The sequence below is a fragment of the Corvus hawaiiensis genome, chromosome 3 (assembly GCF_020740725.1).
Source record: "Corvus hawaiiensis isolate bCorHaw1 chromosome 3, bCorHaw1.pri.cur, whole genome shotgun sequence".
NCBI lineage: Eukaryota > Metazoa > Chordata > Aves > Passeriformes > Corvidae > Corvus > Corvus hawaiiensis.
Genome location: NC_063215.1, coordinates 87,093,909 through 87,111,415, shown reverse-complemented (window position 1 = coordinate 87,111,415; position 17,507 = coordinate 87,093,909). Strand labels below are relative to the sequence as shown.

The 17,507-nt window shown below is 35.0% G+C and overlaps 1 protein-coding gene across 2 annotated transcripts in view; it reads left to right on the top strand.

The window, feature by feature from the left end:
• The window catches only part of BTBD9 (BTB domain containing 9), a 161,074-nt gene that overhangs the window by 54,340 nt on the left and 89,227 nt on the right, over positions 1–17,507 (top strand). For both annotated transcript variants that reach the window (XM_048296602.1, XM_048296601.1), the window contains one exon: positions 17,144–17,253. In XM_048296602.1, coding sequence (XP_048152559.1) covers positions 17,144–17,253 — 110 coding nt within the window. The remainder of the gene's footprint in view (positions 1–17,143; positions 17,254–17,507) is intronic.

Here is a 17,507-nt window from a genome sequence, read left to right as displayed (position 1 = left end):
TGCAATTTTTAGTGAATGACAAACTGGATATGGGACTGCAGTATCACCTGCTGATGCAAAAAATAACGTTTTAATATATAGACAGGAGTATAACTTGTAACATGAATCAGTGTCATTCATTCAGTTCAGTCATGTCTGAATTGCTAATTCTGGACCCTTGAGGGAATTATCATTTTATGCTTCAAAAAGTGTGTGAAGAGTCTAGAAGGGAACACCAAGAATCAGCATAGTCTGACCTACAAGACAAACTTGTGACTGACTGGTTGAGAGAAGAGAGGTCTGAAGGGAGGCATGGAAAGCCTCTCAAAAGGTTTAAAACCTTCTACCTAAAGGTAGAAAACTTGGAGAATTGCCACTGACCAAAGAATTTAGAAACCTTTGATTTAGCTGATTTTTTAAATACAGTTTTTTCTGCAGTAATATGTAAAATGTTTCATTCTTTTCTAGTAGAATTGTAACAAATCTGCTGGAATGTATTTTTACCATTAGAAGATTATTTCTGACTTATCAGACAATCATACAGTCTTTAAAATTGTTGCTGAACATGCTTATGCTTCTCTTCTGACATATGAATGACTGTGTTGCTGAACAGTCACAGCAAGGCTCATCATCCAATTTCTGTCAGAGTTAGTTGCCTACTCATAAATGTGTGATTGTGTGTGATTCAATGACAAAGGATGACCCAGCCAGACCTGTGGAACTCAAATCACCATCCAGAGCTCAGGGAGCTCTAACTGCTAACTTAGGTCATGTGAACAGCCTTTTACATAGTGTACTCTATTGGTAAATTGATTTGCTTCACAGGAGACTGTTCCTGCATAGCAGTATCATCTTTTCAGAAATAATGGCCTTTGAGTGGTACACAGGACAGTTGCTTCAAAGGTTTCAAAAGGGAAGGGAGGATAAAAAAGGAGGTGAAAAACAGCAGCATGATTCTCTGTGTTATCATAGCAGATAAAACATTTAGCGAAAGAATGAGTTCATTTATTTGTTCTTGGAAATTCCATTTTACTGTATAGTTATTGTTATAGTAGTCTGGGATGAATATGATATAATGGTTAAAACTTTTCCCAACTGAAATTAGTTTCTAATATGACTGGTCACATGTCATGTTTCTGTTACAAAGAACACAGGTAAAACACCTGATTTTTTCTTTATGATGTTCTGTGGATTCAGTCAATTAGTTTCTGTGGATTTGTTCAAAATAATAACCTTAACCTTTTCTTTTAATTTGTTAGACAAAGACATAACCAGGAGAGAAATGGTTTTTACACTGATTTGCAAATAAAAGGATTACACCTATATTTCTGCAGCTTTCTTAAATTTCTTTTTCCATTCAATGTGCCATAAAGTAACATACTGGTTTGATGTTTCTCTTTTCTGGTTCTTTCTACTATTTAGTAGAAGTAATGCATTATCTTTCATTGGAATTTTCTGTTTCCTAATCAAAATGGTGCCACTCTCCTTTATTTCTTCATGGAATCTGTTGTCTGCTGCCTTTCCCTTTCTTAATTTTTTTTTCTCTTATGCTCTGTTTAGTTCTCTTCTTGATGTGTTTTATTGGTGTGTTGGGGTTTTTTTTCCAAACATCCTACTCCCTGCTTATATGTTTATTCCCTGCTTATAGTTTATTAAATCTCTTTGATTTTTTTTCTCCTGAAATAAATTTGATAGCAATATTTCAAGCTGATAGTAATGTGACATTACAAATCTGTGTTAAAGAACAAAGCATAAGGACAAGGCATATTCTGCAGAGTTTACAATCAGAGAAAGAAAAGAAACAAACGTGAGTAACTGACTAGAAGAAGAGCTAATCAGTACACATTACTCCTAAAGATGATTTTTCTGAAAAAGTTATTTGATCTTTTTGATCAAATACCAGAAGTTATTTGATAGCAATTTTAACAAGCGAGGTAAAGGGGGTCTTTTGCAATTGTATGGGCAAATGAAGTATAGAGCTAGACAGTAAAGGGATAGTTAAGAAAAAGTGATGTGAAATGGTTGGAAATACAAGCAGTGTTCAAATATTTTAAAAGGTGGAGGTAAAAATTGTGTGTTAAGCTTTAGGATTAACATTCACTGGCATTTTTAATTTGTTCAACTAAAGATCATGGAAGTACAGATGAAAATGAGCTGGAAGCAGGGAGTGGGGCACTCTTTCTGCCAGCTGTGGTCTTTCTCTCCATCAAAGTTCTTCACAATAAAGAACATGTAAAATTAGGTACACCACAAAATTTTGTCTTAGGCAAATAGCTAACAGATTTATTTTGAATTCAAGGTTTAGACTAGAACTATATAGGAGTGTTACAATTCAATTTTCCTTTCTCATGGATGGAAGTTTAAGAACCACATGAGCTTTAAAGGCTCTAAAGAGATACCTCAACTATTCTTTCTTTGAGTGACCTGTTAAAACCATTCCCTAGCAGAAGTGATGAATAGTCTTTGTGGGTTCTGGGCAGGTTCCTGATCAATTGGTTGCTAGTTAATGAGGGAGAAGAAGGGCAAGTGCTGAAGTCCAGCTGACTGTGCGAGAGCACACCTGCCTTTTCTCTTTACCTCATTTTTTCTGTAATGAAGGAACCAATTGGTTTAGAGCAATCAATGCTGACCTGTTAGGATCAGGCAGTGTTCTGGCATTGCCAAGGCAATTAAATTCAGCGGAGCAAGGATTATAAAGGAAAAAATAAGAAAGGACTCAAGACTTTGAACTGAGTAAGGGCTACATTGATGTTTTAAGGTTGTCAAAAAAACCCCAACCCAATATCGTTAAAAAGAATTAAATCATTATCTTGTTCTCTTTTGTGTGAGATTGGGAATGACAAGATCATTGTCGTTTGTCCTTTAAATCCTGTTTCTGTGACCGGGAATTTTTGCACAATGTAATGTATGCATTTGGAGGAGCCAGTTTGCTTCAAAATTTCATAATGGTTGTCTATTATATTCTGCATTATTGAACTCACAGGCTATGTATGCTCATAAAATGATTCATTACAATTGAGGTGGATTTAAAAAAAGCTCAAATCCTTAGTAAATGATTGCAATACGTAGTTTTTATCAAGTGTTAAGTTTAGAAAGTTTGTCATGTATTTTAAGATTTCAATATTCATTTAAATCTCTTGTTGCCTTGTATGTGGATGCCCTTAAAAAGAAATTAATTATTTTTCTGTAAGAGTTTTGGCCTTATCAAAACAAATATATTTGGCAAGTTGGAATTATCTTACATCAAACGCTAATTTCCTGCTCCATATTGTAATTTGCAAGTTCATTGACTGTATATTAACTGGCAATATTATTGATGTTAAATAAAATGTCAGGTTCTCCCTTCTACACCTCTTTCCTGTTTGGAAGAGGCTAAAGCATTGTTTTATAAGGTTCATCCATTCTGAGTCCAGACATTTCTGTTAAAAAAGTAAAATAAACTAACCAAAACCCCTCAGGCAAACCAAATACCTTGGAAAAAAACATTAGAAGTCTAATATCAAAGCAATAATATCAAAATATGATTTATCTTTCTGTCTGATAATCTCAATTTTACTAGATTGACCCATGTTTGAGGGCATAGGGGGGTAACCTTCGCCTCTTTCAGCTTCAGAAACATCAGAGATCATGAATGTATATAAAGTTCCTTTAATCATCAATTGCATGTTGTCATTTTAACCTTCATCACGTGAGCCTTTAGTTCATGTTTGCCCTTGAGCAGATGAGGTGCACAATCCTATTATTTCAAGCTTTTAAAGCATTTTTATTGGATTTTTTTAATGGAGTATTGTGTCAAATCAACTTAATTTGAAATCTGAAGCTTCTGAGCTAATAGGTCATGTCCATTCTATTTGTTAACTGTGGCTTTGTGCTGACTTCATTTTCTGTGTGTTTTTGTATATGTACATTCATGTGTATATACATATATAAAGGGAATATGATCATGTATTCTGTAATGGAGGAGTGGAAATTTTTATGAGGCCACTTTCTGATGTGCTACTTTATTGAAACAATTGTTAACCCCTGTGGTAGTCTCCACCAGTTAGTTTTCAGATACAGTTGTAGAAACCCTTTCTCTTTGTGTTTGGATATGTTGACCACAGAGCAAATGTTCTACTTTAAAACAAAATATCTAGTGTGGGGACTTCAGAAGTTGTCATTAGATTGGTACATTTCTGCCCTGTGAATGGGGAGTGTGCTAATGATGGCTGGTGCTAGTGACTTCTGTCCTGAATGTATCTTCTTTTTAGGATATATCATCATAATCTCCACTGATACAGAAAACTTTTGAGATAGTTTTGGCTTTTTTTTGCTAATTGCATGCTCATAAGGCATGGGACAGGTTTAATGTTAATTTTCACATTGAATTTATTATAGAGTAAGAACACTGGGTGTAAGCCTATATCAGTTATCAATAAGGTGAATTCTATATACTGTGGAGAATAATAATGTTAAACAGGTCTGGAACAGACAATTTTTAAAAAGGAAGAGTCAAAGAGTATTCATTCCTTGACAGTGAGGAAAATTGGTCTTGGCTTATCCTGATCTGGTGTAGAGCTTAACTGTGATCATATTGCACTAACTATAATGTTTATAAGTATAGAAGAAAATTGGTGGGAGAATATTTCAAGTAACCTATCTGTTTTAAAAGGGAGGGGATATGTTAGCCATGTATGAACTCACTGTCAAAAATTAGTGGTTTATACTGTAGGGTTTTTGCTAAAACAAGGCTGCTTTTTCCAGGCCAAAGGGTTCACCATGTTTTCAGCTTTCTGTTTGTATGAAGTTTGGTCTCTAGTCCAGACCTTTCATTAAAGTGCAGGTCTGAAATATCCCTTTCTGGAAAGGGACATTACAGCATAAAATATAAGTAATACCTCTAAAAATGTATTTTTGATGATGGTTTAATATTTCAAAAGTCATGAAGGTTTAACTTCGAGTTCTAATTTAAACATGTCTCAGGCCTTTAGCTTTAGTATTTATGAGAATGTAAGTGATTTTGAGGTTCAGTTTTTTGGTGTAGAGTAGGCAGGTTCATAGACTTCACTAGTGCAAAGCAGACATGGTACATACCAGTCATAGTAAGGTGCACCTACAGTGCTTTTCATTTGCAGTGCACTAAAGCACACTTCTGCATTTTATTTATTCATTCTAGATGTCCTTTTTAGTTCATGTATGTGCAATATTATTGCTTTGAAACAGAGGTGGAAAACTGAATCTGTAGGTGCAGAACTAAAAGCATAAACACAGGGTTTACTTTTTAGAATACTGACATTATGCAGTAATAGTGAACTATTGATAATAAAAATGAGCTTTGAATTTTTACAATTTAATGTTGGCAATGCACGCCTGGCAAGATATTTTCAAAATGATGCTGTACGTGCTTATTGTTTTGGTTTGGTTTTTTTCTTCACAAAACATGGTGAGTATTCTGAAATCTGAAACTAAATATTTTAACAGGTGTCCCAGTAAAATCAGATCTTATTTGTATGGGGAAAGATTTTGTTACTTTCTGCTGTGAGGTTAAATAATACTTTAAAGCAGGTTATTTTAAAAATACATGTTGAAATGAGACAGGTATAGAATAATGTGGTGCTGCCTATTTATTAACTTTCACTGCATTTTCTCCTTTTCTTCTTTTTTTGTCACTCTTCCTACTATTTCTGTTCTTTCCCTAGTCATGTTTTGGGGTTGTTTGGTTGATTGCGTTGGGGATTTTTGTTGTTGTTTTGTTTTTTCTTTTTGTTTCAAATATCTCTCCTGAAACAGAAGTAGATGTCAAGTCTCATAGATTATTTGATTTTCTCTTAGCATTATGTATTTTGTTATTTGTTTGTTGCTCAAATTGCTTGTCATGTATAATCATACATCTTTAAATAGAATCTAGTTGTAATGTTTTCACACAGTAGTTCATGTATGGACTAGATCTTTATATATAGAATGGAATCAGACATGGGGCAAATAATTTTTAGTATTCCAGCTATAGAAAATTATTAGAGCTGAAATTTGTTCATGTCCAGTCACTATATTTCTGGTTTACTTACTTATTTGTGGAAAATTAGCAAATATAATAAAATCCCTGAGTATAAGAGAGAATTTTAAATGCAGTTTGATCACACAGAAATCCTATTTCTATGGTATAGGTGTAGAGAAAAATGAAAGCATGATCCTAACATGAGTTAAGCATCCATGTTTTAACTATAATCTGGCTACCATGGATGATAATAGCAAGTGAGTTGTAGGGATGCAGGTTTCAGCTACTGAGATTCTGAGGGTTATTTGTAAGACTTGTATGTGTTTTAATCCATAATGTAAGGTGTAAAGCCAATGGTACTGTAGCATAAAAATTACTGTAACTTTGTTTCCTTGTGCTTTGGTCACTTTTGCCAACTATCCGTGGTCCTGGACTCCTTTCCCTGAAATCAGCCTAAAAAGTTTCTATAAACCACTCTTCTGCTAGCATTTTGTTGCTACTGGCATCCCTTCCCTGAATTTATGTTTAGAATCTGAAAATTGAAGTATTGAGAATCAACTGTGTATATTTAGGTAGAAAGAATGACCAGCCTTCTCTGGACTAATGCTATAATGTAATACAAAGAAAATTATCAGGAAGTTTGAGTTTAGTTTAGGATTGATGTAGTTGAGTCATTAGGGGTTGTAGGACATCAAGAAAGCTCTCTGATGACATATGTAATAAATGGTTAGGGTATACATCAAAAGATCTATATTACATCAATCAATACCACAATTACCTGCTAAATATGTAGGCAGTAGGGGTTTTATATGTCATTTTATGATGAAAAGTACAGAGGTTAATTATTGATTTCAGTTAAAATCTGGAGACTATATTCTAAGTATATCAAGATTCATTTTGAATATATCAAAAATATTATCTGTTTTGGGATACATGACATAGTAGGGAAATGGGAAACACTGACACTGCCAAGATGAAGGAAAGATAGCATGAACTGAGAGGTGAAGAGTAAGAGATATGAAAATTAAGTGGGAAAAATTGACTTTCAGCGGAGGTAAGGAAGGTCAGAGGGGCCAGAAAGTGAGGAAGGTTCAGCTGGGGAAACCTCAGTTCTGAAGTTAAAGGTTCTAGTCCATGAAGGACAAAAAGCAGTCACAGCCTTGTATTCCGTGTAAATTTCTAGTTAATGAAAATATAGCAATAAATAATATTGATTGCCTCCATTTCTAAACAGATATTTATGTCATTATGCTGAGAATAGTAATAATATTATGGAGGAAAAGGTACTATTAGACGGATAATAGCCTTCTAACTGACATCAGTTACAACTAGGAATAAAGCAATGAAGTATTACAAAGAGCTGCCTCCTGAAACATGTTTTCACTGCATTCATATATAACAATAAAATGCATTAACTTGCCTTTTAGTTACATATCGAAATAATGCAGTACTGAGTTCAAATTATCAGCTTAATAAAGTGAAGTAGATAGTTTAAAAGGTAGTGCAGGACATTCAAGAAAATTGAATTGATGTGCTAATGAAGTTTATGTCTGCAAAACTGAAATTCATATAGCTATGTGGTAGATTCATTTAAAAGATACTCTACCACAGAGCACTTCTGTCACTTCTGAGGCAAGAATTGTGTTATTTAGAGGAAAAAGTCTGCTCGAAGAAGATACAATACAACCTAATGCCTTTCAGTGTCCGTTCTTCCAATGTAATGTTGTAATGATCTAATCGGATTTCGAATAGGAGAGAGTTGTGTGTGCTCATAGCCACTTTGGGAAGGCTACATACAAGGTAATAACAATGGAGAGCTATCAAATATCTTGAGGGTAGCTGTGGTGAAACAAGCACATAAATAGACCAGCTTAGCTGATTCCAACACAAATGTGTAACTGCATGCTTCTGATGCACTGTACAATTGTTAGAGCTAAAATCCTAAATCACTAATTTCTTTCTCACTATCTTACCTGCTGTGCAGTAGTATAGGGAAATACCTTTTACTTACTTTTCTTTTTTTCTCTTCTCCTCTTTTTTGTCTTCTGACTTTTTGGTTCAAGTATAGTGGTTTATTTCTTCATTGAGGAATCCCATTCTAAGTGTTAGCTGAGTGAATTCCAAAATAGTCAAAAGCAGAAGTGAAAGTAAACAAGTTCCCTTCAAACCAAGTGTTGGAAATTCTGTCAGTACTAGAGATGTGCTGTATAGGCAGAATTCTTCTTCCATCTGCCACTGAGGTGAAAACAGATGCGTGACAGGTTTATAAGGTGGTGTCAAGGATATTGTGGTAAGAATTTAGATGAATCAGAGCACTTAAAAAAATCTCCTTCACATTTTCTTTACATATATATATATATATATATGTATTTATGTATGTATGTATGAATTTTTGAGCTACATTTGAGTGGTTTTGAACAGAGTAGCAAACTTAAAAGTAGAGGAGGAGGATATCCAGATTTATCTGATTTAGGGTCTAATACAGTACTTTTTTGAGTAATGAAAGTATTTCAGAAACAGCTTTAAGCTCAGAAAAGAAATACTACATATAATCAGGATTGAAAAAGGCAGAGGTTTATGAAGAAGAAATAAGTTGGTTACATTAGAGGATCCTAGGTAGATCATTAAATTATTCAAGAATCCTTTATTTTCTCGTAACTTGGCTCTAAGCCTGTTGATTTGCAACTTCCAGCATTTTCAGTGCAATTCTTATACTCAGTGAGTTTGTTACTTTTTGAAACAGTTGATGAAACTGCTCTTTGGCACTTTTTAATATATAGATAGCCAAATGGATGATTGCTAAATGTATTCAGTCTTTAAGTAGACGTCCAGATAAAGCTCCATTTCATTCCCAGGTAAGCAATTCTTTGTTCATAGTGAAGGAAGTTATTACTCTGGTGTTTTTTTCCATGGCCATAAAGCTTACTTCACTACAGAAGTAGTCATCCTGCAACTGTTAGAAATATTTGTGCACTGGCAAAGACTGAGTTTTTCATGTCCTTTCAATGCTCTGTAGAATCTGCTATTAAGTATTTAAAAGGCATTACTAAGATCAAGGCAGATCTGTTGTTGTTACTGATACAAATACGCATTATTGTTGTCTCAAACAGGAGCTCTTTACCTGTGCAGTGTCAATTCACACACTGAAGTGAGATATTTCTATTTTTTATTCTACTTTGCTCCAAGTAGGGATCTGGGCAGTAACTTAAAAAATGCTGGCTCCCCATTCATCAAAACTTTACGCTATTTATACATTTTAACAAACAAATGCATCAGCATTCATTGGTTAGAGATTATGTAATTTTTGCATTCATTAATACCCAAACCCCTATTTGTTAGTTACATTTCTCACTTCCCATGCTAATTAGTCCATATGTAGTGTTCTTCCTTCCATTTGAGCGTGGGGTCCATTTTGAGGCAGTCAGTGCATCAGTGGTTGCAATCTCCCACTGGGTAAGTATCTCCTAGAAGTAACCTATGTGCAGTTCACTCAGTGTTAAGAAAATTTTGAGCTGTTCTGAATTAAACAGTTCTTAGTGCTTATTAAGTCAGCAAGAGAAATGTAGCAAATGTTGTGTGATACATGTGGTTCTACTCTACAATTAAAGTACAAAAAATAGGTGGAAAAAAGAGAAGGAGTGAAAACAAGAAATCATTATTTTACAATAGTTGTCTGTCTTAAATGCTCTGTCTTTAACCATAATGCAACTCTTCTCACATGAACTTGAGTTTCTCGGTATTTTATTATTTGTCTATATATACTGGAAGTCTCTGCCATTCTCTTTTGCCATGTCATTGCTGCTGAGCTGTGTAGGAGTGTTTGTACAGGTTAATATAGACCACCTACTTGTTATCCAAACTTACGGTCTTCTTTCACCATGTCATCTATTATTTCCAGTAAAACACAATTTGATTTTAAAAAAACTAGACCTATGAAGCTTATGAGATTGAATTTGCTGCACTGTCTGTGTTTGATGAATAGTCCCATAAATAATATTTCTTTTGTCCTTTATTTTATAGCTCAGTTCAGGCCTGCAGTAGCTAAGGGTTGGGTCTTGAATATGCTGGAAAGTATAAGCAAGGAAGTTTAGAGACACTGATTAACTGAGGTAGCAATGGTATATATGAGTACCAGGTGCTACTGCTAATGGATATAATGTCAGATGTTTTTCTCATAAAAGAGAGAACTTCATGAATTTAGAATAATATAATTAGAATATAATTGAATATATAATTAGAATATAATTGAATAAATATATTCTATAAATAGAATATAATTGGTTGATACTTTCACTGTTCTGTCTCACATCAAACATTTGTTTCACAAACATGAAAAATGTGTCTTACAGTTTCCAGTGAGGCTTCTCTTCTTAATGTCTGATATATATTTCATGTGAATTTCAGTCTGTATTAAAAATTCCTAATTCCATCTAAAGAATGATCATGGCTTAAAAGTTTGGCTAAGCTGTGTGTTATCAGGAGCAGAACAGGTGTTGCACACTTTATTTCTGTTAGAAAGGAACACCAAAGCAGTCAGAACTGACATTCCACTGCTTTGAGTGGGACATTACTTGTCATTTTTTATTTTTAGTGGTTTTGTTCCTACAAACATTGCTCCTACTGTTGAACAATTGAAGTTGATGTTTCTTGTGACACAGTTACTGTTGGCATGGTGTTTGTAAATCTGTAAATCAATGAGTAGTACAGGGGTTTAATAACTGTATGATCATATCTTTAGTTAAGGAACCAAAGCTTATTCAGTTAACAAAGCTATTCTTGTCCCAGATCCACACCACACTTGAATATTAACACTACATGCTGTATCATAAATGTTTAATGTAGATGAGACATACTCAGCTTAATTAATTGTCCCACATTTCAGCATTCCAAAACTGAGGAGCAAATTTGAAATTGAGCCAGCAATACTTTGCATCAATTTTCTAACCACCTGCAACTGCAAGGAGTTTATCTGTAGGTAGAAATTTTCAAATCATAAAAATACTGATGAAATATATATTATCAGTCATTTTTATGTTACCAATACTTAGCTGATTTCATTTGAGTACTGTTTAGTAGTTTTCCAGTATAATTTTAACATAATGAATGGTAAGGTTTCTTGCATATATCCTTGGATGTATTTTTACATTGTAAGTAAAATGTTACACTGTTTGGAAAGGGGTGGTGGTTTATTTAGTTGTTGTGGGTTTAGTTTGTTTGTTTGTTGGTCAGTTTTTTAGGGGACTTTTTACCTTTTTACAACGTTTAATTCTTCATGTGCATTTATGACCCCCTTTTGAGAGCCCTGGAGGTCTTCTGTTATTCTCTTATGCCCATGAGCTCAAATACCAGGAGTTACTGTGTTTCTGATTCTGTGTAATGATTCATCCAAACAAAACTTACATGAAAAGGATTTTTTCAATAATTGTCTCCTTTTGAAAAATAATTTTCAGCCATTTTAAAAAAAACCCCACTCTTCTTTACCACTGTCTGTCAGATTTGTTTGATGCCAGAGCTAAATACAAATTTTTGTATGTATCTTCATTACGGTTTTATAGGATGAATTTCTAAATTACTTGGTTTTTTTAAGCACAGGTCAAAACTACAGTTATTTCTTTGTTGAGCTACCTTGATGCAGATTGAAATCAATCTATTTTCCTTCTCGGTCTTTCCTCGTTTTTTTCTAATATTTTTCAGGTATTTCTTTGTCATATTGTATATAGTCTGATTCTAGTCTAGATCTAGGCAGCACTTACTGAGGTGTCATTGGAGCAAGAAATAAGTATTGCATGCTAAATTTACAGACTGGTGGAGCATGAGATACTGAGGAAAATGGAAAATATTCTCAGATTTCACTGAACAGCACTTTGCTGTATTTTCTTATGTTTTATTCAATATGTAAAATGTAGAGGCTACAATGTATCTATATAATGAAGCTAAATTGATCCAAAGTCATAAAACCTCATGAGGATGTAGCGTGAGTCAAAGAAAACGAGTCCTGTTGAAGATGATCACTTTGGAAAGAGTCTGGCTTCATGTGACACCAGCCTGTAAGGTGTGCAGAGCCAGCTCATGTCTGTTCTCTCTATCTCCCTGTCCAGTTTGTTCTAGAACCAGACTTTCTGAAGAACAATGCTTTCTTCTCTATTTAAAAACTATTTTTTTCCATACGATTTAATTTATTAGAGTGCCATTTTATGTATTCAGTAGAGATGGCATAAAGGTAAGTGAGGCTGATATTTAAGTTGTGCTTGGCTCCGAAGTCAAATCAGGGATATGGTTTAAATATGGATTTTATGACATCCAAATCTTAATATCTTCTTGTATCTTATTTTGTATTCTTATAGTGTAAGTCCATTACGAGATCAGGTGTAAATTGCAGATTTCTGCTCATATCCAGATGGGTTCTAGGAAATTGATCTGTTTGGGATTGAGAACTGACCTGAAATAAAACCAGGTGAGCTAAATTCAGATTTGAGAACTTTAGTGGAACTAGGTATGCCTACAGTGTGAAGATGGAGATTCAAGCATGTTTATCTGAAATTGTTTTTTTTCTGTTTGTCTTGGGGTGACTTTATGACGTGTATCCCCTATCGCCGCTCTATGCCCAGACATGATTCCTGTGCCTTTCTGCGCCTTTAAAACTGGGTGCGAGAGAAAGAGAAAAAAAAAAAAAGCCAGGCAAACTTTTCAAAGCAGCTTGTGCTCCGAGGACACAGAGATTGCTGCTGCAGAGCGGAGGCAAGCACCTTCCTGCTTTTCCCAGCTCTTGGTTCCTTTTCTCGGAAGAGAGAGACTGAAGAGTTAAACTCCTTTGCTTCCCTGCGACTTGGGTTTCTTCTTCTTCTCTTCTGGACTGTTCAGCAATACCAGAACACAGCGGGAGACCCTGCACCGGCTGGCCCGGAGGGGCCCACGCCGGACGGCCAGCTTGAGAGAGAGAGACCACACCCACTGAAACGACTCTGAAAATTTACCACGTTCTGTCCACAGCGAGAGGTTTTATTATTTAGCGTTATTCTTTCCCCATGCTTGCGTGCACTGTGTTTGCTAAACAAATAGTTTTTTCTTTTTCGCTTTCTTCTGAGGAATTTCTGCCCGAACCTGGTGGGGGAGGGGCAGCTGAAACCTCCCTTCTATCAGAAGATATTTTCCTCCAATTTGTCTCAAACCGGTCATTGTTTTAAAAAAATAAAAATTGGAAACCTTTGATAAAGAACAAAGCATTTGTAAACTTACTATTCTTACAGATTATTATGTATGGAATACGAAATGTATTATCGCACTGTGCAAGTGTTACTTATGTTCCAAAGCGTATCAGTGTTAATTTGGTTAAATCTTTTGAGAAACATTGGTTGTTTGGTTGACAATATATGCTTACATGTGGTGCACAATTACATGTCCTATGTAAGTGTTGTATACCAATATTTTTAGTCACTTGAATGCCCCAGCATAAAATACCTGCATACACATTCATTACAAAGTGAAATGTGTTGTGTTTTCAAACTGCTTCACTGTTGGTTGTATTTCCAAAGGTGAAAATGTTTGTTACAGGCTTTGTAGGTGTTAGATGTACTTTTCCTACTGGAGTTCAACGATTTTGTCTTGTGTGTTTTATTTGATTTGTCACTGTTGTTTTCAATATTTGCAGCAGGGATTTCTTTTGGTATAAAATAGACTTTATTAGACTTTCCTTTTTAAGTGCAGGAAAACTTGTCTTCTGTCCAAAGACAGATATGCTTTTCATGTTTGTTCTGGCTTAATTCTTTATTTCATGTATTTATTTATGTCCACTGTTTTCCCACATGATTTAATGCTGGCAGTAGATTTTTCTTCCTTGCTTTTTCTATCTTCCTGCCACGGGTCTGTTAATTCAGCTGTGTGAGTCTGAAGGATTATTCGTTTTAGGGAGTTGTCAATAAATGGAGTTTAGATGGTGTTGAATAACACTGTTTCCTTCCACTGAAAGACAAACACAATGTCTTCTAATGCCCTTGTGTGTTGGGCTGTGCTTCATGCTTCTTTGTGGTGGTGATTGGAATGTGAATGTTAGTGGTTCTAAGCAGTTAGAGGAGGTATAAAGTACAAAGAATGCAGTAATTCTAACACTGGCGTCTCATACCAAATGCTCCACGAAGGAAAATGAAAAGCCAATTTCATAAGAGCACATTTTGTACATATTTGATTTTGTTCTCTGAGCTTGTGGTTGCTGTTCTAAGTTGCTTTGGTAGTAACTTAAGAGTGGATATCAGTGCAAAGTACCTGTTAATTTCCATTGCCTCCCCTTATTTAGTCTTCTGTCTCAATATTCTCAAGGGATTGGAATCTGTGCTTAATATATTTTAGAGTTTGTCTGTATCTTACTGGTGCTATTATAATGAAGGATTAAAATGACTCCTAGAGTATGCATATTTTTATGCTTTGACACATATGTCCTAAGCACTGTTGTGATGATGTGGGCAGCTGAGCTTTGGTGTTTGTAGCCCTCCAGGGTATCCACAGCTGAATCAGTGGTGGGATCTGCAGCAGCTGTTATCTGAATTAAATGTGTCAGCTTTACAAATATAAAGAGCAGAAGTAAAACATAATTTAGTTGTTCAGAAATGTAACAGAGTACCTATATCATAATTTCATATAAAGGAGAAGAATTGTTCTGGGAAGAATGGGGGATGAATGAGAAATGTTGCCATGTAGGTGCCTAATTAATCAACCCAGGTAGTCCATTCAAATTTCAATAGTTTAAAATTCTATCAAGATCCAGTAGAACATGCTGTTTCCCTCTAGTTAAAACAATTTTCTTTTTAGTGGGGGAAGAAAACCCCACCAAGTGCGTTTTTCTGATATTCCTGTTGTGAGAATTTTAGGACTGCGTGTAGCTTGCATGTCTGTGGCTAGAGAAGTCTGTGACATGTGGATGAAATTCTTAGTGCACTTATATATTATCAGTATCAGTATTCTCAAAAAGGGCCAGGAAATAAAATAAAGGGGCAAAATTTTCATGTTGCATTCCTGTTTACCTACTAGGGAAGTTCTTTTAAACCCCACAAATTGATCAGGGTTTTCTCTTTAAAGAATGATTCAGGGTTTTTTTCTTTCTTCCAGTCTTATCAGTTGAGTCTAAAGTCCATCGACAGCAGACCTAGTCTAGGCATTGGGTTGTGATTCTTTTACTCGCCAATCACACAAAGATTCATAGATAACTTTGTGTTGTATGAACCTGCTTTGTTGTTGACAGGAATTTGAACAACTTCCAATTGCTCTGAAAAAACAATCAAGAAGCTTGTTCTAATGATACAGTTTTATAACACAAAAAATCTAAGTAAACTAGCATTTAAAGCTAATTATGAAGCAGTTTCTTGTGTTCCTATTAATCTTGTTAGTTTGTTTATTCTCTAAACTCTTTAATGCAAGGAAGTGTAACTGAAGGATGTCAAAGTACATTTCCATTAGTAACACTCTGTTGGTTTGCCTGGTGCATTTTGTCCAAGCAGCACAACTCAGTCAATACCTTCCTTGCTTGAGAGAGACAGCACAGTCGTGTGGCGAGCCAGCCTCCATGTGCCCTTCAAAATATTCCAAGATTATTCCTGTGTTTAACTGAGTTCTGTGCTTTTGAGGCTGGAGGGAACAAGATCAGTTACTGCTGTCGAATTTTGGACATTATCTGTGTGTTTAGGGTTCATACTGTGGTTGTGAGTTGATAAAAGGAAAGTCATGTGGTTCACATGGGCAGGTCTGGGGAAACACTTGTTTGCCTGACTGTCAACCAAGAGTCCTGCAGTGCTCTTTGCAGGCCCTTGGCATGGCTACAGAGTAAGGGCTAAGTTCTGCTCTACTCTTAAAACACAGGGTCACCTTCTTTATGAATAAAAAATATTTTCTTCACTTTTGCATCTTTGTTTTCTACATAGAATGACTTTCAGGACATTCGCTTCTGTGATAATTAATTGATCTGTGAGTTAATATTAATTAGGCAATAGCATATAAGTCTTTGTCACAAGTCATGATTATTAAAATAATTTCTAAATGAAATTTGGAGGTTGAGCATTAGCACAGTAAATAGCTATGAGGGTTGTTTTATTGTTTAAAAAGAAAATCTCAGTATCGAAAACTGTATATCTTCTCAACTTGATCTGATGAAGAACACAAGCCAAAATGATGCTGTTGGTGAATGGCCATTAAGTTAGAAATATAATTACACTATGTAAGTGAGAGATTGTTTCATACCACAGATCGAGGATATTGCTTAAGATTCATACTTGTTAACTGAAATGAGTTAAATTCATACAAAGCTTTCTGCAGTGTGGGTAACCCATCTGGTGAGGTAATTGGTATTTGGCTTAGATGGTTTTCTGGTTGCTTGCTCAGCATTTATTGAGAGGGTTACAATAGTCCTTTTGAGATTTTTCAAAATTTATACTAAGAACTGTTGGATCTCTTCAGAAAATGCAGAATCAGACTGAATCGAGGTTAGTGGTTGTTTATGGAAGGTGAAGCCTGCAGGGTAATGCAGCAGGTGAATAGGTCACAGTGTTTGGGAGCAGCTCTATTTGATTTGCAATTGGAGTGTAGAAGTGTAAGTTATACCATCAGAGTAGCTTTGTTTCTACTAATATTTGAATGTTGAGATTTTTTTTCATTATTAATAAAAGATACACCAACAGAGATTGATATCCTGTACATCCAGTGTTAGAATTAGAAACAGTCATAATAAAATGGAATTAATTTTTGGCTTTTGAAGAAAAGCCTGACTCATTTGTTGAGTTTGTCATGGCTGTATGGAATCTTTCACAGTGCTGAAAATTTGTTGGTAAAAGGATTCTTCTTCTTCTTCTTTATTATTATTGTTTTTGTTACTGTTACTAACCTCCATGAGCACATTTGCACTAACAGACCATTTCTGAATCAGAAGATCCCTCATTTTGATTTTCTTGGCAAATTATTCCAGAAGCGTTTTCAACAGGTTCCACATCTCTTTATTTTTCTTTTTAAATTGCACTGGAGCCAGCATCCTGACTAGATGCAAACCTGCTGTGAACTTTATATTCTTTTTTACTGCTTTTTCTTTTTTTAAACAGTTACTCAGTTCTTACAGATCTGCACATTATAGTCTAACTGAATCAATTATATTTAAGTGCACAGAAGTTCGTCGTGTGTAACTTGTGCTATTTACCTTTTCTTGTTTTCCTATAGGTATATTCGAATTGTTGGGACCCACAACACAGTGAACAAAGTTTTCCATATTGTGGCATTTGAATGCATGTTCACGAACAAATCCTTTACTCTTGAGAAAGGTCTGATAGGTAAGAGATAAAACCTTTTTTTTTTTTTTTATGAACTGTTGAAAACATTTGTCTTTTTAAAGCTGGCCATCACTGCACTCTACTTCTGTTTCCACCCAGAAATCTCTAAACTGAGTTAAAGTGTTGTAAGCATGGAATTAGTTGGCTAGTCCTTACAATTTCTATGAAATTCCAGTTCTGTGGATTAATTAATGATGCTGCAGGAATGCTGAAATTCAAATCAACTCCTGCTGACAAAGCCACTGGTATTTGAG